General features: G+C 37.9%; 1 protein-coding gene across 4 annotated transcripts in view; it reads left to right on the forward strand.

Annotated features, from left to right (window-relative positions):
- Positions 1–24124, forward strand: part of ADGRB3 (adhesion G protein-coupled receptor B3) — an 823957-nt gene that overhangs the window by 332541 nt on the left and 467292 nt on the right. For all 4 annotated transcript variants that reach the window (XM_055134853.1, XM_004605882.2, XM_055134855.1 and 1 more), the window contains 2 exons: positions 10916–11080; positions 11714–11878. In XM_055134853.1, coding sequence (XP_054990828.1) covers positions 10916–11080; positions 11714–11878 — 330 coding nt within the window. The remainder of the gene's footprint in view (positions 1–10915; positions 11081–11713; positions 11879–24124) is intronic.

The raw sequence follows: 24124 nt of genomic DNA on the forward strand, positions 1-24124 counted from the left end.
CCCCTTTATTACAATTGCTCGGTCGTTGGCATTGAATCAATGATGATGCTTTTAGATCCAACCGACAAAGGGTTTTTTGTTTTCTTCTATATAATTTATAAATTCAAGACTTACGTGGAAATATCAAATCCGATTTGAATTGAATATTGTGCACAGTCTGAGAGTGATCTAAGTTCGTTTTTTGACATTTAGCTGACCAGTTTTCGTATATTTTAGGAAGATATAGCTATCAAATAAATGTGGGAGGCACAGGTGTTTTTTTTTTGTGTGTGTGTGTGTGTGTGTGTGTGTGGCATACCCAGCATGTGCGGTGTTCAGGAATTAGTATTGGCACTGTGCTCTGATCTCTACTGGTGGGCTGACAGGATCATCTGTGAGCTGGAGATTGAAGCAGGCTGACCATATGCAAGGCAAGTACCCTGACTTCTGCATTATCTCTCCAGACCCTGGAGGCAGAATGCAGAACTCCTTGCATTATGTCTAGAATGGCAACATTGACTCAATATGTTCAAGGCAGACTTTGTAATTTTTAGGGTTAAACTCCTCTTTGTTTGAATTTGAGTATAACTCAGTTCATAATGGGCTATACTGTTTTCCTATTGGATACATATCCAAAACGTAAGAACCAGTTTTGATTCTATATTTTTCTACATCACAGTGATAGTAATTTCCAAATCAAGAAACTATTGCTTCTTTTATCTCCAGTAGCGGGTAGGGCATTTGCTTTGCACATGGCTGACCCAGGTTTGATTCCTCCATCCCTCTTGGAGAGCCTGGCAAGCTACCGAGAGTATCCCATCCACATGGCAGAGCCTGGAAGCTACCCGTGGCGTATTCGATATGCCAAAAACAGTAACAAGAAGTCTCAGAAATGAGACGTTACTGATGCCTGCTTGAGCAAATCGATGCACAATGGGATGACAGCGACAGTGACAGTGACCGTGATACTATAGTAATTCAGCCCCGTTGAGACTACAGGACAGTCCCTTGTCATTTCTCAATAATGCCCTACCCCTATAAAATCCATTTATATGGCATCACTTCTCTACTGTAGAATTCTCTCATGAGTTCCCATCTTACATGCTCACACAGCTTACTGGGTTTTTAGGATCTTGTTGGATAGTATCTGGCTCTTCTATACCATTTCAGCCCATGTCCCAGCACTGTCTTTTTTGTCTGATCCTGGAAATCCCCAGTCTTCTCTTTGTCCTAAAATTCCAAAGCTTTTTTGGCTTTAAGGCTTTGTACTCCTAGGAAGCTCTCCACAGAGTTTCACTTTGCTGTCTCCTTACGGTGATTCAGGACTCCTCTATAATATGGTTTCTTCCCAGAGGCTTGGCTGAGCTTCCCTGTCACACCACTCTCTTTTATCACATTGTCTCCCTAATGCCTCCAGCTGAAGTTCTCTTGTTGATTCATTTGTTTACTTATCATCTTGTCTCTACCACAGTCCCTCAGCGGCTGTGTTTCAGGAGAGCAAGGTTCGTTTGTCCTCATCAGTGGTGTTCCAGAGTCTAGTAGAACAATGCCAGCCACAGTGCAGATGTGTAGATTATCTATAATTTTTTACTTAAGAGGGTATTTTGAAATTCCAAGAAGAGATTTGGGAATATTTACATTTTCTTGACTTTTCAAGGTATGGTTTTCTGGCAAATGCCAAGATGTTAATCAAGTTCCAGTAGAATGTTTTAGAAAGAAAGCTTCAGAAAAGTGTCTCGAGGAGACAAGATGAGGTGTAGGAGGGACTTGGGGCTACTGTTGGTGGGATGCAGATACTGGTGGTAGGATTCCAATCTAGAACAGTGCATGCCTGAAACTCTGTTAACAACTTTGTAAATAATGCTTTTTCATTATATATATATATTTATATATCTGTGTATATGTATGTATATATGTGTGCATGTATATATGTGTGTATATGTATCTATGCATATGTGTATGTATATGCATGTATGTATGTGTATATATATATTCAATATATTCATTTTGGGGACTTCATGCAGCAGTTCTCAGGGGTTATTCCCTGCTTTGAATTCAGGAATGATTCCTGGTGGGGCTTGTGGGCCTATATGGGATGCTGGGGATTGAATCCAGGTCAGCTACATATAAGGCAAGTGCCCTACTCACTGTACTTGAGCTCCAATCTTTAAAACTTTTTTAAGGAAAGAAAAACAGCTTTGATGTATTTCCATAATCATAGGTTATAATGACCTTAGAAAATATATTACAAATCTCATATTTCAACTATGTTCAGCAGTAGACACATGGGGTACAGTACTACATCTAGGACAATGTAGTTCCCTCTCTCCCTCCTTCCTTCCCTCCCTCCCTCCCCCTTTTCCCCTTCTCCTTCCTTTCTTCCTCCCTTCCTCCCTTCCTTCCTTCCTTCCTTCCTTCCTTCCTTCCTTCCTTCCTTCCTTCCTTCCTTCCTTCCTTCCTTCCTTCCTTCCTTCCTTCCTTCCTGTAGCTCTGGGATTTCCATTAGTCATAGAATAAAAATAAATGAATAAAAGCAGGGCCAGGGAAATTGCTCAAAGGACTGGAATATACAGTTTGCGCATGAGAGGCCTGTGTTTGATCTCTGATACCACATGGTCTCCTGAGCACTGCCAGGAGCAGACCCCTAGTGCTGAGCCAGAAATAGACCATTAAACACTGTCAGTTGTAACCCCCAAACCAAAAGAAGAAAAAAATAATAAATAAAGCAGTTCTTTTATTTTTCTAAGTACCTTGACAAGTGGTTATTAAGCAGAAAATGTCTCTTTATTTTATTGACATTCGATGTGATTCAAGGCAAAGTGTGTGCCTTACATGTGAGACCTTAGTTCAATTTCCTGTACCAGATAAATAAAATTTTAAAAGGTAATAAGTGACATGAAAAATGGTTTTGTTTGATATATTTTAATATTCCCAAAGCATTACTGTGTATATTTTCTTTGGAAATATTTAAATTTTTTAAAAAATTCTTTTTAAAAATTTTTATTTGTGAATCACCATGAGGTACAGTCACAAACTTATGAACTTTCGTGTTTGCATTTCAGTCATACAGTGATTGTTTACCCATTCCTCCACCAGTGCCCATTCTCCTCCACAATGTTCCCAGTATTCCTCGTACCACCCCCGCCCCATCCCCCACCACCCTACTCTGCCTCTGCAGCAGGGCATTCCCTTTGGTTCTCTCTCCTTTAAAAAGAATTCTTAAGGTTTTTTTCCCCCCAAAATCTCTTGTCTCCATTTTTCCCATTCATTAAAATGATACTACTATTTCTTGAAAGATTTGGGGATTGCTCTCCTTAAATAACAGATTGATGTGTTATATTTTATTTCACTTCCTTCTCTTCTCTCTGTTGATGTCCTTTTTGTCAGTGACAAGAGATGCACACCCATGCATGGTTGAGGTGAGTGCTCACACATATGCTCACCTGGACATCCAGTCCTGAGACCTGGTCCTCCCACATCTTTATTGTTTAGCCAGCATTGAATCCTTGATTTAGCTGGGGTTATTCACACATATACAACTACTTTGTGTAAAGAAATCACTAGTGTTAGGGATAACATACAACAGAGTCACAATGCTCATGCTTGTCACATACATGTAGCAACATCAGGGATCAAACTTGTGCCCTCATGCTAGCAAGACAGGTACTTTGGCTACTGAGCCATTACTGGTCCCCTGACATATTATTTTAAATTCTAGAGTATCAAACTGGGGAAAAATAAATCCAAGAAAGCGACCAAAGCACAACTTTGTATGACACATGGCAGTAGAATGAAATTTTTTGTGTATATCATTATATATATAAGCTATAAATAAAAAAATTATATATGGCATATTTTATATAATTTATACACATAGCTTTTATATTATATATAAATCATATATATGCTATGTATAATTTCTGTTGCAGACTAATTCAAATTAAATCCACCTATCCTTTTCTTTGATAGCACAGCTGATAAAGCATTTGCCTTGCACACAGTCAACCTGGGTTCGGTTCCTCCACTTCTCTCGGAGAACCAAACAAGCTACTGAGAGTATCTCGGCTGCAAGGCAGAGCCTGGCATGCTACCCGTGGTGTATTCAATATGCCAAAAACAGTAACAACAAAGTCGCACAATGGAGACATTACTGGTGCCCGCTCGAACAAATCGATGAGCAATGAGATGGCAGTGACAGTGACAGTGATCCTTTTCTTTGATTTCTGGTTTTCATTTTTTTATTGTGACCTTAGCACACTAATGCTATTCTTCCTAAAGTGAACTATACTCCCACTAGGGGGCGCAGGAACAGTACAGCAGTACCCAGTGGTGGACTCTTAAGTGAAGGAGTGATCTTTTTTCCCACCTGAATAAGGAAAGGTGGGACAAATAAGTTCAGGAAAGGTAGGACAAATAGACTTTCACTAAAGATATGTTGTGTGTTTTCTTTCAAAAGAATATCCAATTTATTTAATTTTCTCATCAGTTCATTCATAATAGGGTAGTTATTGCTTAATGAAAGAATCTAATACTCAGTGAGAATTGAAACAACTATAAAAGAGCCATCCAGTGCAAAGCATTTTCAATTTTACTCTAATTTCTATTCTATAACTTGTAAACACAACTTTAGATGAAATAGATGTTTATCAAGGAAAGTATCAAGATAGTGTTGAACCTCAAATGATCCTTCTAATTTATTATATCAACTCATTGAATTTCTGGCAACATGCAAAATTTGTATGTTGGCAGAAAAAAAGCTGAAAAATTATCGCTTAATTTTAAATGCTATTATTTATTTTACTAACAGTAATGTAAAGTCTTTTGGAAAAAGCCTGATAAACAAAACATTTCAAAATAATTATTCTCATACTTCCTAACCTCTTTCCAGCAAGGTCTTTTCCCATTTTTCATAGTTATTATCTTTTCTTTTCTTTTTTTTTAATTTAAATTTTATTGAATCACCATGTGGAGGGTTACATAGTTCTCAGGATTATGTCAGTTATACAATACTCAAACACCCTTCCCTTCACCCGTGCCCATATTCCATCACCAACCACCCCATTATACCTCCCGCCCCCTCCCGCCCCCCGAGTCCCCGCCCTTGTAAGTGATAAGTTTCACTTCGTTTACGCTTTATCTTGGTTACAGTCCATGTTTCAACACATAACTCACTATTGTTGCTAGGGTTTCCCCCCAAAAAAGAAAAGACAGTCCCACTGTCAAGGAAGCATTTGATGGCTCTCCATTGCTGAGAATGTAGAAATATTAAGTCCAGCTGTTTGTTACATAACTTTTCTATTTTTTCCCCCCTCGTCCCGCGCCACCGAGATCACGCCTGTTTAGTAATCACCACGCTGCCTGACAAAGGGAAAACAAACCAAAAAAGATGGTTATTTCCCTTCTGGAGTTTGGAGGCATTTTGGGGGCGCCGCTCGTGTCCAAAGTGGTTCAGTTGCCTCCGGGGTCGATCTCGCGCGGGGCCGGAAAGGAGCGTCCCCACATGGCTCTGTGCTTAAATGTCGGCCGGCACAGGGCGGATCCGGAAGTCCCACCCCATAGGCTTTCCCAGGCTTTCTGCATAGTCTAAAAACCGGCTATTGCCTCGCTGCATTCAAAAAGAAAGAGTTGAGAGAGAAAAGGGCATACCCTGCCGGCAGCGCCTGGGCCAGAAGCTCCGAGCACACAGTTTGGAGGCATTTTGGGGGCGCCGCTCGTGTCCAAAGTGGTTCAGTTGCCTCCGGGGTCGATCTCGCGCAGGGCTGGAAAGGAGTTATTATCTTTTCTTGAATTTCCTCATTTGACTTACTATCTATTATCTATCTATTGACTTCTATCTGTTATCTGCTAGATTATCTTTTCTTTGATTCCTTCATTTGACTTACTCATTCCTGACTCTACATCTTAACAGGAAAATACTTATCCCTTCTTCTTTGTTGATCAATTTGTAACTAGTATATTCAGTTTTTTTTTAAACTGCATTGAAAATTCACCACAAATGAGAATTCTATTTTTTTCTTGATGAACAATATTATTATTTTATTTTGTTATTTTTTTAATGTAAGAGTACTTCTATTTATGCAGCCATTTATTTTGCCAATTGAATTGGGCATAAACTCCACATTACTTTTATTTAATTAAAAATTTTTATTGAATATCCATGAGATAGACCATTATAAAGCTGTTAATAATCAGGTTTCAGTCATACAATGATCCAGCACCCATCCCTCCACCAGTGTACATCTCCTACCACCAATGTCCCCTATTTCCGTACCACCATCTCCCAACACCCCACCCCTCCACCCCCAGCCTCCCTCTATGGGAGGCACTTTCCTTATTGTTCTTTCCTTTTCCTGTTGTGCATTATGGTTTGTAATACAGGTGCTAAAAGGTCATGATGTTTGTTCAGGGCATTCAGTATTTTTATTGAGATGGTAAAGGTGGAGTAGCTTTTCAGTTGGGTGGACTCTTTGGGATGTGGATGTGACTCCCAAGGCTTCTGGAAGTACAAGAAGGTGGGGGTAGGTGGCCCATCCCAACTCCAAGAAAGCCTGAAGATTTCAGTCACAAAACTGAATTTTGTGACTGAAATCTTGAATGCTTGGATTTTTAGCAGACTATATCTTGGAGAGGTCCTACCTGAGATAGTGGAGTAAGGCCAGGCTATGGCCATAATTTTCGACTGTGGAAGCAAGAGGCTGCCGGGGGGGCTCTGCTTGGGTGGGCTCCAGGCCAACCTGCCCTTCCCCCTGTTTACCTCAGTCTGTTCAGCCATGTGTGGGTCCAAGATTAACTGCACTTTTGATCTCTTTTGAGATTTATCTGTGGGTCTCTGAAGCAAGCCCAGTAATGGAACTTACATGGTGGCACTGGAGTTGGCTTGTGGGGGTGACTGCCAGTACTTCCAGTGGGAAGTAGGGAGAGGTAGCCCATCCCAACTCCTAGAAAGCATGGAGATTTAAGTCACAAAACTCGAATACCCGAATTTTCAGCAGACTATATCTTGGTGAGGTCCATCCTGAGACAGTAGAGTCAGGCCAGAGTTATGGTCATGATTTTGGATTATGGAAGCAACTGGCTGCTGGGGACTCTGCTTGGGTAGGCACCAGGGCAACCCATCCCCCTTCAATTTACTCCGGTCTGTTCACGCAGGCACAGGTCCTAGATTAACTGCAACTTTTGATCTCTTGTGAGATTTATTAATGGGTCTCTGAAATAAGGTCAATAAATGAGCTTAATATAGCTGAGCTTAATATAGCTAACTTTTGGCCATTTAATTTCTTGGTAAACTTGTCCCACGTCGTTGGGGTCTGGCCAAAGGCACAGCAGAAATTTGGGGGTAGCAAGAAGCCTGAAGGCACTATCAGGCTGCTGATGCACTCGCCCCCGCAGGTACAGGTTGACCTGCTGGTAGCACCATACCCCCTGCAAATGAGAATTCTTAAGGACATTATTGTATATTCCTCTATTCTTGTCATTTAACTCTAGACTAAGTTGGAAGTATCTAATTCTTGTTTACTTATTTTCCACTTTTTGAATGTCTACACATTTTTCTCCCTGATTGGATGCTAAAGTAAAGGCATACATTTTGTTTTATTATTTGGAAAGTATATTTCACAGATTTTTTTTCCTTTTTGTTTTTTGTTTTGCTTTTTGGGTCACACCTAGCGATGCTCAGGGATTACTCTTGGCTTTGCACTAAGGATTCACTCCTGGCAGTGCTCAGGGGACCATATGGGTTGCTGGGAATCAAACCCGGGTCAGCTGCGTGCAAGGCAAACACCCTACCCGCCGTGCTATTACCCCAGCCCCACACATTTTATTTCTATCACCTTTTTATTGCTGCTGTAACTGGTGATTATACATTTTGTGCTGGTGTGCCAGATTTCACATACTTCAGTGTGGTACCGGAGATCCCAAACAGAGCCCCTGGAATTTCGCTGGAGCTCATGGGAGGAAGCAGTGATAGATCTCACGGTCTCACTGGTTTCAGGTTTGCAGGACAGGCACTGACTGCTGAGCTATTCTTGGGCCGCTAACTTTTTGTTTCTCTACCATCTCAAAATATATGGGATAGTGAAGGCTTACATTTGCAAGCTCAGATAGTGTTAACTTTGTAAAGCAGATTTCTGAAATGAAAAGTACACTCACTTTTGAAACAAAAGTCAAGAACCAGTAAAATTGTATAGCTGGCTCCAGTAGGTTCTGTCCCTGGCAAAGGGTTTCCTAATTATTGTCAGAAGTAAAAGATGAACACAAAACATGGAGTTGCCCAAAATACCCCTGGGTGTGGCCCCAAAACTAAAAAGAAATTAAAGTAATAATACAGCCGAAACAGAAAAAGGATATTTATAACATCCTATTGATTCTCTAGAAAATAGATTGCATAACCTATATGGTTGTATAAGATGCATTTAATAAAGTAAGATACTAAAAGTTACACATATGGGATGATTAAATTGGAGTTTAGTGATTTTTCAGTGACCTAAAGATTTCATTAAGTATGACTAGATAACAATTAAGGGATTTTTAAAAGTAGTGAATTATAATGTTTTGAATTAAGTTAAATGTACTGCTGTAAGCCAGGCTTTCTTATTTGTATGTACAGCTTTTCACAGTAATCTACTAGTTCCTGCTGGAACTTGAATATTTATTGAATTCTTTCACCTGTAATGAAATTTATTGAGTCATGGCATGATTGGGAAAAGTAGGCAGTCATACTTTAGGACACTAATACAATTTATACACTAGTTTATACAGTCTAAATATTGGTTGATTCTTTTGCTAATTTGAATTTTGTGACCCTGCCCCCCCATCATCCCCACCAGGTAGATACAAAATCTGTTCTCCGATAACATTTGTGTAGCATTAGCAGGCTACAACCACTTAACAGCAGTTTGGGGTTTTTTTTTTGCTTTTTGGGGTCACACCTGGCAATGAACAGGGGTTACTCCTGGCTTTGCACTCAGGAATTACTCTTGGCAGTGCTCAGGGGACCATATGGGATGCTGGGAATCAAACCTGGGTCGGCCACGTGCAAGGCAAATGCCTTAGGCGCTATGCTATCACTCCAGCCCCAACAGCAGTTTCTTATAAGCTTAAGCTTGATTTGTAATCATGATACAATCATTTTATATATTTAGAACTTTTTAGGGGCTGGAGTGATAGCACAGCAGTAGGGCATTCACCTTTCACATGGCCGACCCGTGCTCGATTCCTCCGCCCCTCTCAGAGAGCCCGGCAAGCTACGGAGAGTATAGCGCCTGCATGGCAGAGCCTGACAAGCTACCCGTGGCTTATTGGATATGCCAAAAACAGTAACAATAAGTCTCCCAATGAAAGACGTTACTGGTGTCCGCTCGAACAAATCAATGAGCAACAGGATGACAGAACATTTCAGAGGTTTGATTCATACTTTATTTCTCTCTTGCACTCTCCTAATATATGTAGCTGTATGTGATAATGAATAGACTCAAGAATAATTTGAATAAGTGAACTAGAAAATGGATCTCAATTTAAATCTTCCCAAAGGCAGGCTTAACATTTCAGTGACTTCTTCAGGAAATCCCTTAACTATCCCTCAGAAGGTCTCTAGTCTTTCCATTATACTTACTTGGTTGATTTTACTCTTGCCTGTCTTTCTCTACTTGCACTAAATGGGATCATAGAATCACATCTATATCTCATAAATTTTTGTTTTGTTTTCTGGGGTCACACCTGACTGTGCTCAGGGAACAGTCATGGTGAGCTTCGTGGGTCATATTCAATGTCTGGGATCAAACTCAGATAAGCCTTGAGCAAAGCAAGCACCCTACGAGCTCTGCTATCTCTCCATCCCTCTAATGAATGACTAAAGGATCTAAGGACAATAGCTAACATTCCTAAAAAGATCTCACCAAAAATACAAAATCTAGCATCTATGATCTTTTAAATTTATTTTTACTAAAATATCATGATTTACAAAGTTGTTTATATTACAGTTGTTTCAGGCTACAGTGTACCTACACCTGTCCCACAACCAGTCTGACCTTCACTCTAGCCTTTTGCCAATTTTTTTTTTTTGTCTATACCTCCTCTCTCGTATCTCAAGATTCCATTTATAGTGACCTTCTTTCAATTTCTTGCAGTACTCTTGTTTCCTCTGGCCAAGTTCCTTTGCTTATTTTATGCATTACATAGCCTTAACTTATGCATTTTCTTATTTTACTTCTAGGCTTGCCTGAAACATTGCTTTGACTGAAGCACTTGCCCAAGCGTTCCACGTTCTTATTCCTTGTGTCTTGGAATTTTTTTTGCAGTATCACTAAAATTGATTATAAAATTAATAATTAATGGCTTGAGTAATTCTAGGAGTTTCCTCTCTAAAATGTGAGGGTTTTCCAGTCACTATACACTTTGTGCATGCTTCTTCTATTCATCTCCTAACCCATGTCTTTGCACTTCGTTGTGGTCAGTAAATAAGTTTGTTAGGGCAGATGTTATCCAGTGGTAATGCATTTTTCTTACGTGTGGTTAACTATGGTTCAATCACTGGGTCCCTATATGGTCTCTTGAACACTGCTAGGAGTAATCCCTGAGTAAAGCTGAGTAAAGAGCCAGGAACAAGCCCTGAGACCACTGGGTGTGGCCCAAAATTTAAAAAAAAATAAGTTTGAGGAAACATTTGATTAAAAAATAGTTTTCTTATATATATATATGTGTGTATGTATATATATGAATATACACATTATTTTCTTTTATCCATAACAAGAGAGAAAATTGAGGGAATGTGGCAACAATAACCTGCTATATAATAATAAAATTGAATGCCAAGGTGACCTTCCATTGGATTCATTTAGTATCTATTGTTTTAAAATCATCTCAGGGTTCATTTTGCCTTGCAATTTGTGTACAGCCTTTCTGCTGAATCTCATTACATGGTTTCTTTCTGTTTTGGCAGTTGACGGACAATGGCAGGAGTGGAGTTCGTGGAGCCAGTGCTCAGTAACATGCTCAAATGGGACCCAGCAGAGAAGCCGTCAGTGTACAGCAGCTGCTCATGGGGGCTCTGAATGTAGAGGACCCTGGGCAGAAAGTAGAGAGTGCTATAATCCTGAATGTACAGGTAGGATGATAACTGCTCAAAACATGCCTGTGTTCATAAACTGTGACAGACCGATGCCAGATTATCATGAAATCATCAAGTAGTAATTTTAGATTTGTAATAAATGAAGCTGATTGTGCCACACCTCATCTACTATATTGCTTAAGCAATATTATTCAGGAGATCCTTAGATTAAATTTTGATGAAGGTCAGTGAGGTTTAGCACAAATTTTTGCAAGTATGTTGCAACATCCAGTTGAAGAGTCTGATCAAATTCTATACATTTGTGGGGCTGGAGCAATAGCACAGTGGTAGGGCATTTGCCTTGCACGCGGCCAACCTGGGTTCGATTCCCAGCATCCCATATGGTCCCCTGAGCACCGTCAGGAGTAATTCCTGAGTGCAAAGCCAGGAAGTAGCCCCTGTGCATTGCTGGGTGTGACCCAAAAAACAAAAAAAAAAAAGAAAAAAATCTATACATTTGTTTGTGACAATGCTCTATATTTAATCAGCAAATTTAAAAGTTAAATGCACTTTTTACGAATTGGTAGATTAGTCTAGTTCAAGACACTGGAATGGACATCAGGTTGAATAATTCTAAAACAATGTGCCTTCCAAAGACAATTAGCACTCACCACCGCTCATTTCTTTCAGTCAATGGTCAGTGGAATCAGTGGGGTCACTGGAGTGGATGTTCTAAATCCTGTGATGGTGGCTGGGAAAGGAGAATGAGGACTTGCCAGGGTGCAGCTCTCACGGGGCAGCAATGTGATGGAACAGGTGAAGAAGTGAGAAGATGCAGTGAGCAGCGATGCCCAGGTAAGAACAAGCTCAAATTATCCCAATGGGATAATGTCATACCCGGGGAAAAACAGTATTTTAAATATTGTAATTTTTATTGGAATATTTCTAATGATAAGTAACAATCTCCTTAATTTTATAATGTGTAGAGTTTCCTTGTTTTGATAACGTATAGATGATTTTATGTTTCACATCCTATTCTGCTGTAGGCTTTAAATTTATTTTCAATATGACACTGAAAATGTAATATTATGGAGGTAACAGACATGGTTTAAAATAGGGTAATATTTTGTCACTGTTTTTAATTAAGTATTGGTTCATTCAAAGAAGAATCAAGGGGCTGGAGTGATAGGTAGGGCATTTGCCTTGCATGCGGCTGACCTGGGTTCGATTCCCAGCATCCCATATGGTCTCCCGAGCACTGCCAGGAATGATTCCTGAGTGCAGAGCCAGGAGTAACCCCTGAGCATCGCTGGGTGTGACCCAAAAAGAAAAAAAAAAGATAAATCATGTTGTCTTAGATTACTTAAAGTAGAAAATGAAAGACATGTAAATGTGAGCTAAGTGAGAGGATAAAGAGATTCTACAGAAACTTGTAATTCTGCTTTTCATCCCTCTTTATGTATGACCTCGAATAATCCTGTTTACTTGTCCTTGCCCTACTTTCCACCTTAAAAGGATATTCCTATGAGGAATATGATTTAAAAATCAAAGCATAAGGTCTTAATTAGCTGTGAAAAGAATGTATGTTTTTGCTTCATTTATGAATTTAACATATACACTTTGCTAGGGAAAAAATGTCAGAAATTGCCCTGCCCTGTGCCAGATATTGTTTAAAATATTATTTAGAACAAAGATTCTTTTTTAAGTGTGCGCATTCCTTCAAATGTTGACAATGCACTCAGTTAAGAGGTGAAAATAAGAATTTTTAAAGAATGATAACAGAGATAAACTTGTTAGAAACATAAGAGAAAAGATAAGACAGTTCTTTGATTGCTCTTTTTGTTTTGATTTTCTTTAATTTTTACAGTAAATTTAGGGGAAAGAAAGAGAACTCGGTGGCCCAGTTAGAGTGTTATGACTACTAGTGACTTTGGGAGCAAACTAGCTGGTCAGTCTAGCTCTTTCTTAATGAGCATGGTGAGTGCAGCCGATGAGTGGACATTTGAAATCCCTTTTTTAGTTCAGAAAGTGTGGATTTCTGGGGCCGGAGCAATAGTATAGTTGGAGGGTACTTGCCTTTTGTGCAGCCTGTATCAACTGTCACCGTCACTGTCATCCCATTGATCATCAGTTTTCTCAGGTGGGCGCTAGTAATGTCTCCATTTGTCCTAGCCCTGAGATTTTAGCAGCCTCTCCTTAATCGTTCTCCCCAGCGGTATCACATTGGAGGCGCTTTCAGAGTACGGGGAATAAGATCTATCATTGTTACTGTATTTGGCATATTGAATATGCCACAGAGAGCTTGCCAGTCTCTGCCATGGGGGCAGAATGCTCTCAGTACCTTGCCAGGTTCTCTGAGAGAGAGAACTAGGCTATAAGAACTTCCTGGAGCATCTCTGGATGCTGGCCGTTGATGGGATTACATGGCTCAGGGAGAAGTTTGTGGGTTTATCTGCAAAGCTACTGGAAAATGGGGGGTCTGGGTGGAGAAGGTCCAGTCTGATCTGAGCAGGCTTGGAGATCTAGCTCAGTCAGTAGAGCATGAGACTATAAAAATAAATGTGAATATTTCAGGAGGCAAAGTTCACGCTTGGAATTCTCAAAGAAATCAGAAAACCAGAAAACATTATAATCACTAACTTTAAAACTATGAGTGGATATTGCTTGAACAATAACTCCTTACAATAAATCCCAAAATAAATCTTTTGTGCAGCCTACCCGGGTTAAATCCCTGGCATCACATATGGTCCTCAAGCACCAAAAACAAAGTGTGAGTTTCTGTATCTTGGTAAGAGCCTTTCTCCAATTTAGAAAACCAAGAAATTAAAAAAAAAAATAAAACCTGTCTTATGGTTGAAACTTTGTATTTTTCCATAGTAGTACTCCTGAAAACATCTCAGACTAATACTGACAATACTCACAGAAACTGAACTCACTGAGTAACAGTATACCAGTGGCAGTTTTTAAGATCTTGAAAAAAAAATCTAAATTTAGTTTTGTCCTTTCTTCAGACTATGTAAATTTAGAATGATTCAGAATCAGCATGGAGAGTTTTGTAGAGAGGTTACCTATACAGATTTGGACTGTGCCTGTGCTGCTTAAGAAATCAGAAGCATTGAAAACACAAAAACAATAATTTGGCTCAGAGAAAAAAAAATTATTAGAACAGTAGGCATAATAAAATAAGACCCTTTTATAAAATAGTAATAATAATAAAATAATACCTGGAGTTATTTAAGCCATCATAAGTATACCACTATTTCTTAACTGTTATTTTTAAATAGTTTTTCATCCGTATACATAGAGGTAAAATGGTGCTGCTTCATTCACATTTACAAAGATTGCCACCTGCTGTTTGGAAAACATTTTGCATATCTATTTATGAGTAAGCTATTATACGTTTTATCTGGGTTAGTTTATTGGCTTTCATGACTTAAGGTAGGTTGAAAAATTATGTATAACTGTAAAAATTTTGTATCATACTGCATGTTTTGTTATTATCCTTAACTGATTTATTTTACTTTTTATCATAAGCTGTGAAAAAGATTTTTAAATGCAAATTATTTCCAGGTATATAAATAATTTTTCCAAATCAAAAAGAATTATTAAATCAGCTCATTTACAAATTAGTGGCTGTGAAGGCATTGAAAAATAAAGACATGCATGAAATTGTTAAATATAAACTAATTTAATAACTTTATACAAATAAAAACTTGCATATCACCATTAACTTACATAACTCATTCTACATGTGCTGCTTATAGTTATTTTATCAAAACATTAATAAAAATGGATTTACTTTATATTTATGTTTTAATATGTTTGTGTAGTTATCTAAGCTTCAAATTATTTTAGCATGAGAGATGATTACAAGTTTCTATACCAGTATTCAGACTCTTTCAATTACCTCTCCTTAGTCAATATGTTTTGTGATAGAGGCAGAGGGTCTGGGGGAGGTTTCCAAATGCAAACAAGTGCTCAAGAACCCAGGACCATTCTCTGCATACTCAGCCAGGTGAGGTTGGTGGTTGAATGCTGGGTCCCAAAGATGCAGTGCTTCTTCCATGCCACGAAACACCAGGGCTACCAAACAGGTGCTAGGGGACCTCTAGGACCACATTCAGTGATGCTGGATTGGGAGAGGCTCAGTGGCATACCCAGTAACCTTCAGGAGGCCATCTGGTACCAGGGATTGAACATGCATCAGGAACATGCATATACCAATGACTCTGCTATAGCCCCAGCCCAATACATTGAAGTTTTTTAATTATGAACATAAAATTCCACATCTTCCTATAAAACTTAAGATTTTTAATGCAAATTTGTACAATCACTTATAAATTGAAAAACTTTTCAAATTCTATTGGCAGTCACTGAATTATTTTTTTATTAAAAACAAAGCATGTACAGATGTTTCTTATAAAATATATAATTTTTACCCTGAGTATTATTTTTAGGAATGTTAATTTTTAATTTTGGTTGTTAGAAATAAATGGTATTTATATTTATGCTATGCTAAATCTGGTAGCAAAACAAATTAATCATTTTTGCCAAGAGATCCTCTGTTGTCAGGAAGAAGAAATATAATATACACACATCTTTGTCTGGATAATTAATGGAAATAATGATTAATCATCTGGATTTAATCAAAAACTGTTATGATGTTTATTAAAATAGAAAATAAAGTATATTTCATATGAATAATAGGGCATTTCTTGACGGCAAGTAGATAAAAGAAAATTATTTAAAATAACATTATTGATGAAAATAAGCTACTATTCTGTCTTTATAACAAATGAGATATATTTCTCTTTTTCAAAAAGAATGAATATTAGCTGAGAAGTAAAGTAGCTTCAGTGGAGATAATTAATTTTCCCAAATTTTAAATTGTTCAAACTCAACAAATAATAATTTCATTGATCTTAGTTTTATTGTATGTTTTGAATTGCATGGTTAAAGCAGTAGAAAAAATAATAGCTCCTCTGATTTGGGGTTGCTACAGTATGTTAACACATCATTTTAGTTTCTTTTGTTTGCTTTGTTGTATTTCTGGTTTTTATGGTTCAGAAAACATATTAATTATAGATTGACCAAATTAGCTTTCAAGGTCTCTTAGATCCTCATACTCTGTTTCCTGAGGAGAGGCTTGCTGTTTCTTTAGCTCCAATTCAAGAACTGGCTCATTATTTAATACCTAATCATAGCTATTAAATTAGAATCTACCATTCAAAGGCGATGCGAAACAGTTTACATACAAAATATCCTTTGGGGAATTTGTAATGCCCCCCAAAAGGAACAGCTGAATAGGGGGGAAAAGGGTTTTATTGACAAGACAGCTTATAATTTGGGGAAATAGTCTGGACAGCATAGACTGTAGAGTTGCAAGCTTTCGAAAGGCAAAAGAAATGTTATGGGCCTTATGCCCAGAAGAGGGAGAATGGCATAACATTTTATTCCTATTGAGGAATGTTTCCACTGGAAAATTATGCATGTTCATAAAGGGGAGTATTGAGCATGTACAATTGAAGAGCATGCAAAGTCATGCACTTCAGTGCAGAAAATGAGATATATCCTTAGAAGCATGAGTTTTAATATGATAATGAGGAAGCAGATGATATCTTATAGTACAAGTAGGGCTCCACTGAATAACCTTCACAGTTCAGTTCTGTCCAGCCAGGAGGAGGGGGTTTATGCCAGGAAGATATATGTAAGGTGCTTTTCTTGTCTAATCCAAACCAAAACAATTCTCTGGCACTCCCAGGAAAGAATTGTCACATCATCCAAACTAAACGATTAGATGTGACTATATAAGGACATGGTGGAGGTGCTTTGGCACTTTCTTGGAGATGCGGTAACTCTGCACAGCAAAATCAAAACCATGACTATAATTGTAACCACATTGCCCCAACAGAGAACAAACAAAACAATAGAAAAAAAAAACCCTAATTTCTTAGACTAGTATGTATTTCCTTCTTAACTCCAGAGAGCCTGTTTCAGTTTTGACAAGAAGAGAAGGCACAAATTTTGATTATTTGATTATAGATTCACAATTACCTTATCTGCTAATAATGGATGCAACCTACAAATTGAAAGTACTGAGAAAAACTTGAGAAGGAAGTTAGTCATAAATATACTAGCTACTATATTGTAATGCAATGGCAATTTGGATAAAAAATAAAGCAATCATTGTGGCATTTACTCATACCAAAGGATGTCTTTGGCAAGGTTCCTCATCCCAAACATGCCTTGTGTTTTGCAACACATTTATACTAGTGTTTGTTTCCCTGTTAAATGGCAAATATAAACCCATTCACACTAAGGAGAAACACTGTTCTGGGAATGACTATTCTGTATCTCTGGAGGATCATCTCTGTTTCGAAGAACACGGTAGACTTTCATTTGGTTTCTGAGTAATTCCTTTAAATTTAACTTTAATAGGGACTAAGAAAAGAAAATATATTTACTTTCTACTCCAGTCTTCTTTGAGTGCCTGTCCTCGTCTTTCAGAGATGTGCTTCTCAAATTTTATTGCGGACATAAAAATCACCCAGAGAGCTTTAAAGATTTCTGAATCCAAATCCCTGGGATTCTGATTTAGTACATCAGGCAGGCCAGCAAACTGGCATTTCTAACAAGACCCCAAGTTACAACTATGATGCTACAGATTACCTTTTGTTTACCCCTTGTGAATTTGTCCCTCTTGGAGAGCCCGGCAAGCTACAGAGAGTATCCTGCCTGCACGACAGTCTGGCAAGATACCTGTGGCGTATTCGATATGCCAAAAACAATAACAAGTCTCACAAGAGAGATATTACTGATGCCCGCTCGAGCAAATTAGTGAAAAATGGGATGACAGTGCAACAGTGCTACAGTGCTAATCAGTTGTGGAGATTGTCCTTTGGCTACCTTTTGATAACTGATAAATCAGTAGATCAGTCAAACAATAGATAGGGTTAAAGGTGATAAAATAGTGTTCTTGGGGCTGGAGTGATAACAGAGTGGGTAGGGCATTTGCCTTGCACGCAGTCGACCTGGTTAGATTTCCACCATTCCCTATGGTCCCCTGAGCACCACCAGGAGTAATTTCTTTCTTTTTTTTTTTCTTTTTGGGTCACACCTGGCGATGATCAGGGGTTATTCCTGGCTCTGCACTCAGGAATTACTCCTGGTGGTGCACAGGGGACCATCTGGGATGCTGGGATTTGAACCTGGGTCGGCCGCGTGCAAGGCAAACGCCCTACCCGCTGTGCTATCGCTCCAGCCCATACCAGGAGTAATTTCTAAGTGCATAAACCAGGAGTAACCCCTGTGCACTGCCAGATGTGACCCAAAAAGAAAAAAAAATAGTGTTCTGCTACAGATACCAAAATATCATAACAAGATTGAAATGTTTTATTTTATTTATGCTTCATAAATAATAGTGATAATTTATGTCTCAGTTAATAGTGAAAATACTGATTTTCTATTTCATATCTTCTTGCCCACCTCATCCTTCAAGCAGAACAACTCTTAATAGTGTTACTTAATGAGAAATGGGGCCACTAGAAGTTGTGGTTAAAGAAGGACTGTACAGTCATGATCCTTTTTCACTTTTCCACACTATATATCATTTTTTCTGTTCCAAATAAATTGAGAGATGCAAACTGGAGTGACAGAACAACAGGTAGGGACTTTGCTTTGCATACAACTTAGCCAGCTTTGACCCCTTGTAACACATGTGGTCTCCAGAGTCCTAACAAGAGTGATCCCTGAGCACAGAGCCAGGAGTAAGCCTAATACCAAAAAAAAAAAAAAAAAGAAGAAAGAAAGAAAAGAGATTCAAATTGTCTATCATTAATTGGACACATTTGGTAAAGATACACATTATCAGGGAAGCAGATATTTTGTGCTTCTCTTTTTTATTTTATTGAATCACTGTGAGATAGTTACAAGCTTTTATGTTTGGGTTACAATAACACAATGATCAAACACCCATTTCTCTACCAGTGCACATTGCCCACCACCAATATCCCGGACATACCCCCCTTTTCCCACCTTCCCCCTGCGTCAATGGAAGACAATATTTCCCATACTCTGTCTCTACTTTTGGGCATTATGGCTTGCAACAGACACTGAGAAGTCATCATATTTGGTCCATTATCTACTTTCGTCACACATCTCCCATCCCGACGGATTCCTCCAGCCATCATTTTCTTAGTGATCCCTTCTCTATTCCATAGCTGGAAGCCTGCTACATGAGTGGAGGGGAGAAGGCAGATGGAATAGAGGTTCTCTTATCTGTAGCACTGTTGCCCTGTTGTTCATCGATTTGCTCGAGCGGGCACCAGTAACATCTCAGTTGTGAGACTTGGTGTTACTGTGTTTGGCATGTTGAATATGCACGGGTAGCTTGCCAGGCTCTGCCGTGCAGGGCAGGATACTCTCAGTAGCTTGCCAATCTCTCCGAGAGGGAAGGAGGAATTGAACTTGGGTCGGCTGCATGCAAGGCAAAGGCCCTACCTGCTGTGCTATCACTCCATCCTTCTGTTATCTACAGCAACTATTTCAGAGCAGCCATATATTTTCAATATCTTTTTTCTCCAAAGCTTATCTTAATGGGTTAATGTATACACAGGTGAACACATATATATTTATACATAATATATATGGATGTGTGTATTATATATATGTATATGCATGTATACACTCTTGTGCTGGGAGGGGGGTGAAGTGTTGGGTCATGTGTTAGGGAGGATGATACATTCTTATTTCACATTGATATAATTTTTATCAGGTTACAGTTAAAGGAATAGTGAATTAATCATTATTATAAATGTCTTTGTTAAGAGAAAGTTATTAGCCCTTTTAATGTCAAACTTCTAAAGTATATAAACTCATACATATCTGTATAAATCTTACATGTCTTTTCTAAGGATAAAGTATGTACTAGTCTGTCTTGAAATATTTACATGCAAGCTGGTATCTGCTTACTGTTTTTATCCCAAGCCACAAGATTGGTTAATTGCCTGTAATAATTTTAAATGGACTCACTATTCTTTTTCTTTTGTATTATTTTACACTATATAATGTTATATGTACTCTATATTAGGAATTGTATTATTACCTATTTGTGTCTTTGAAATATCTGAGCAGGGTGCTTGCTGAGTATTTTTTAACATAACAAATAATGATACACCCAAGTGTTCACACTACTCTTTCACATAAAACCAGTGAGTTCAGTATTAACAGTAGGTGGCACTAGTTATTGCCTTCTTTCATCTTGACTGTGTTATTTGTTATTTTCAAGTCACCTAAAGTACATTCTGACAAGTAGGAAGAAAAAAATTCAAACTAAGACACCACATAAGTAAAAGAAATTACCTGCTGCTTAATAAAGATCTTAAGAAATCATCTTGTCTCTCCCCAAAGCATAAATTTTCTTACTTACACCTTTCTGTAGTTTAAAAGAAATTAAATTATATGGACATGATTAGAGAAAATGACTAAAATCTAAAGTAATAAATGTTTGTATTATATAGTACTGTGTATCTCATAGTCAACTTTGTTGCTATGGAGAAAATTGTCATAATTTGTCTTAAATTATTACTTATCAGATTAGACTTGAGAAACTCTCACAGTTTCTGCCACTGCAAAAACTTTAAAAAAGCAATTTGCTGCAATCTTATATTACTCTACTGGGTCCAGTTTAGAAATACTTGGCAACATGCAGACCATTCTCAAATTGTAGTAGAAATTTGTACAACATATTTTTATTTCTTCCTTTCATCCCACTTTTTTATATTTGTACATGCTGCAAAATGATCATTAACATATAATTACCACCCATAACTATGCATAGTTTAAGTCTTTGGTACCTAGTGAACAACTATTAAATATATAATATAATATAATATTACTACCTGTATTAATCCTAGTAGACCTTATATCTTCTGACTTATTTATGTCAATTGAAACTTTGCCTTTTGATCACCCTCAGCAATTTGAACCATTTCACCCCGGCTTCTGGTAAGCACCATGCATTTTGTGTCTGTGATCTCATTTTTATTTGTTTAGGCAGTTTATTAGTTTTTTGATCCATAAAGGAGTGAAATCATAGAGATCATATTTATATTCTCCACATTCTATTATAGTAAAACATAAAAATATTTCAATAGCTATGACCTAATTTTAGAAACATAGATTAAAAATGAAACAATGCGGGGGCTAGAGCGATAGCACAGAGGGTAGGGCGTTTGTCTTGCACGCGGCCGACCCAGGTTCGAATCCCAGCATCCCATATGGTCCCCTGAGCACCGCCAGGAGTAATTCCTGAGTGTAGAACCAAGAGTAACCCCTCTGCATCGCCGGGTGTGACCCAAAAAGCAAATAAATAAATAAATAAAATAAAATAAAAATGAAACAATGCAATTTGTTGGGGGGAGGGGATTCAGAGTTCACCAGCACTAAACCTGAATGTTGGTCCCTTATGAACAGTTTCTTCTTGTTTTTTATATTCTGACATGTGAATGACAGCTCCCGCCCCTACTCCTCATTGGTTTCTTTTTCTCTCCAACTGTAAACTCTGAGATGCACGGACAAATCTACCTTTTTATTTCTTACCACTGGAAAATTCTTGACAGGGATTTCTATGAGATTATTAGCTCATAAACTCATGCTCTCTGTGATCAGAAAGCTTTTCTACCTTGGTAGAGGACTACCAAGTTCCCTATATTATCTGAAACCACTACTTATTCTTCTCAATATCTTTTCTTGTGGTGGACCGCACCCCTGGGATGTGGTTGACTTTGCTTTTTTCCCCTTGACTACCACTCCAGTAAGGGAGGTGCAGTATGGGGAAGAGAACATGGGTTCTGAAGCCAAGCAGTGTCGGACCTGGGGACTCAGTGTCATGTGTGAAAAGACCATGATAACATATACCTTAGGGACATTGTTAAGGATGAATTGTTGTAGAATTGTTCAGTTTGATAAGATGAGATGATGGATCCCGTTGCTCATCGATTTGTTCGAGCGGGCACCAGTAACATCTCTTGTTGAGAGACTTATTGTTACTGTTTTTGGCATATCAGATACACCATGGGTAGCTTGCCAGGCTCTGCCATGCAGGCAAGATACTGTCGGTAGTTTGCGGGGCTCTCTGAGAGGGGCGGAGGAATCTACATGACAGCGTGGATCCTTGTCCATTGCCAATATCAATGCAGCGATAACTTTCTCTTATCTCTTCCACATGCATTTATTAAATTATTTTCCCTTCTGCATGGTCATGTCTATATGATTCACTTGCTTAAAATATTTTTTAAAAATCATGGCTTTTCATTGCTTGCCAATTCAGTGCCTACTGGGATCCATGGAATTCTAGTATCATCAATCTGCTCATTAGCTTTCCAAGGTTATTGCCATCTACTGATTTATATCTATATTAAATAATCAAAGAGAGCCAATCTCAAGTTCTACGATATGAAGTTACATACTCTCTTGTGACTCATGCATTTGTTTCATCATCTATCTGAATTTTCCCTATCTAGCATAACCTGCTGAAATAGAAACAACTTGGGCACCATTTCCATTAGAAACTGTGTCCTGTCTTTTTTAAGGACTGGGGGCAGAAGTTTAGGACTGACTCCTGGCTGTGTGGTTTGGGATTACAAACCCTTGTGAACTTTCTTGTGTTTCCCTTATTAATTATTATGCATCACATATATTAATATAACTCTTGGCTAGAATTGCAGTGAACTGCAAATAAATTGTAAACCTAAATCCCCTACTTTACATAAGTCTAGTTTAATATCAAAATTTATGCTTATTCAATATTTGTATTTGCTGTACTCTAATGGAACTAATGAAAATATCTGTGCAAAAATATGTGGGTAACTTTTTTTTTAAAGTAATTGGAGCTGGAGAGGTCGAACAGCCAGTAGTGCACTTGTTTTTCACACAGTCAATCCCCAGAAATCCATATGACTCCCAAAGTCCCACCGGGAGTGATCACAGAGCCAAGAGTAAGCTCCCAGCATAGCTGAGTATAGTCTACTGCAAGGAAAAACATTTTAAATAATTCCCATAGTCATTTTGGTGTTTTTTAGTCTATCAAATACTGTTAGATTGCTTCATTAGAATTAGAAATTACATATTCAGCACGTGCACAATTTTCATTTTGTAGTTATGAAGTATAGCTTGACCTTTGTTTCTTTAGAAATAAATGAAATGTTGAGAAAATTAAGCTGGCAGTTTTTATAGTAGGTTTCTCAGTTCCCCTAAATCTCAGTTCAGCTTTTTCTCTTGAACATTTTCTTTTCTCTCCCCTTTAGTAAAATGTCTATACTTCAAAAGGAAAATAAATTCTCTGACAGAAACCTTGAGCATTTCCCAGTGTAAAACTTACAGTCTGAGACAAAGGATAGTACAGGGTTGAGCTGTTGACCTTGTTCAATTCCAGGCAGTACATATATCTCCCCTTTCCCTGCCAGAAATGACCTGTGAGCATAGAGGCTGGACTAAAGCATTGTAAACCTTATGCATAGCTGTGCATGGCCCCCAAATAAAATAAAACACTGTCTCACTAATATTAGTTGCTTAAATTTATTTTTTATAATTAAAGTTAGTTATCTTATTAACTTGGTTAACAGATTGAAACTAAATTTACCTTATTTGGTACATAGACTAAAAAAATAATATTTAGAATTTTATCAAGTTTTTATTATAAAACTTGCTGCAGATCAGGGTACTCAGACAGGTAACTTCACTATGTACTTTAGCCAATTAATTTAATTAATTAATTTAATTAAAGTTTTAATTAATTTAAAGTTTCATATTTGCTAACTTCCAGATGTTTTTCAAAACAGATGATACCACTTTAACTTTTTTACAAATGCTTAAACCATTTTTCTCAAAATCAATGTCAAGTGAGCTATTTGACTGACTTAGGCCTGTCACCCCCTAAATCATAATTTTTGTCTCTTAGTTTCCTCATGCTTAAATTTAGGACAATAATTGTCTCTTCCCTGTTAGGTTATGATGAGAATTAAATATATTAAAATACTCAGTGAACTGAGAAAGGTGTCTAACTTATATTTAGGAGTAAATATTGCTACATTGCTTTCAATT

This window comes from Sorex araneus, chromosome 4, assembly GCF_027595985.1.
Source record: "Sorex araneus isolate mSorAra2 chromosome 4, mSorAra2.pri, whole genome shotgun sequence".
NCBI classification, from domain to species: domain Eukaryota; kingdom Metazoa; phylum Chordata; class Mammalia; order Eulipotyphla; family Soricidae; genus Sorex; species Sorex araneus.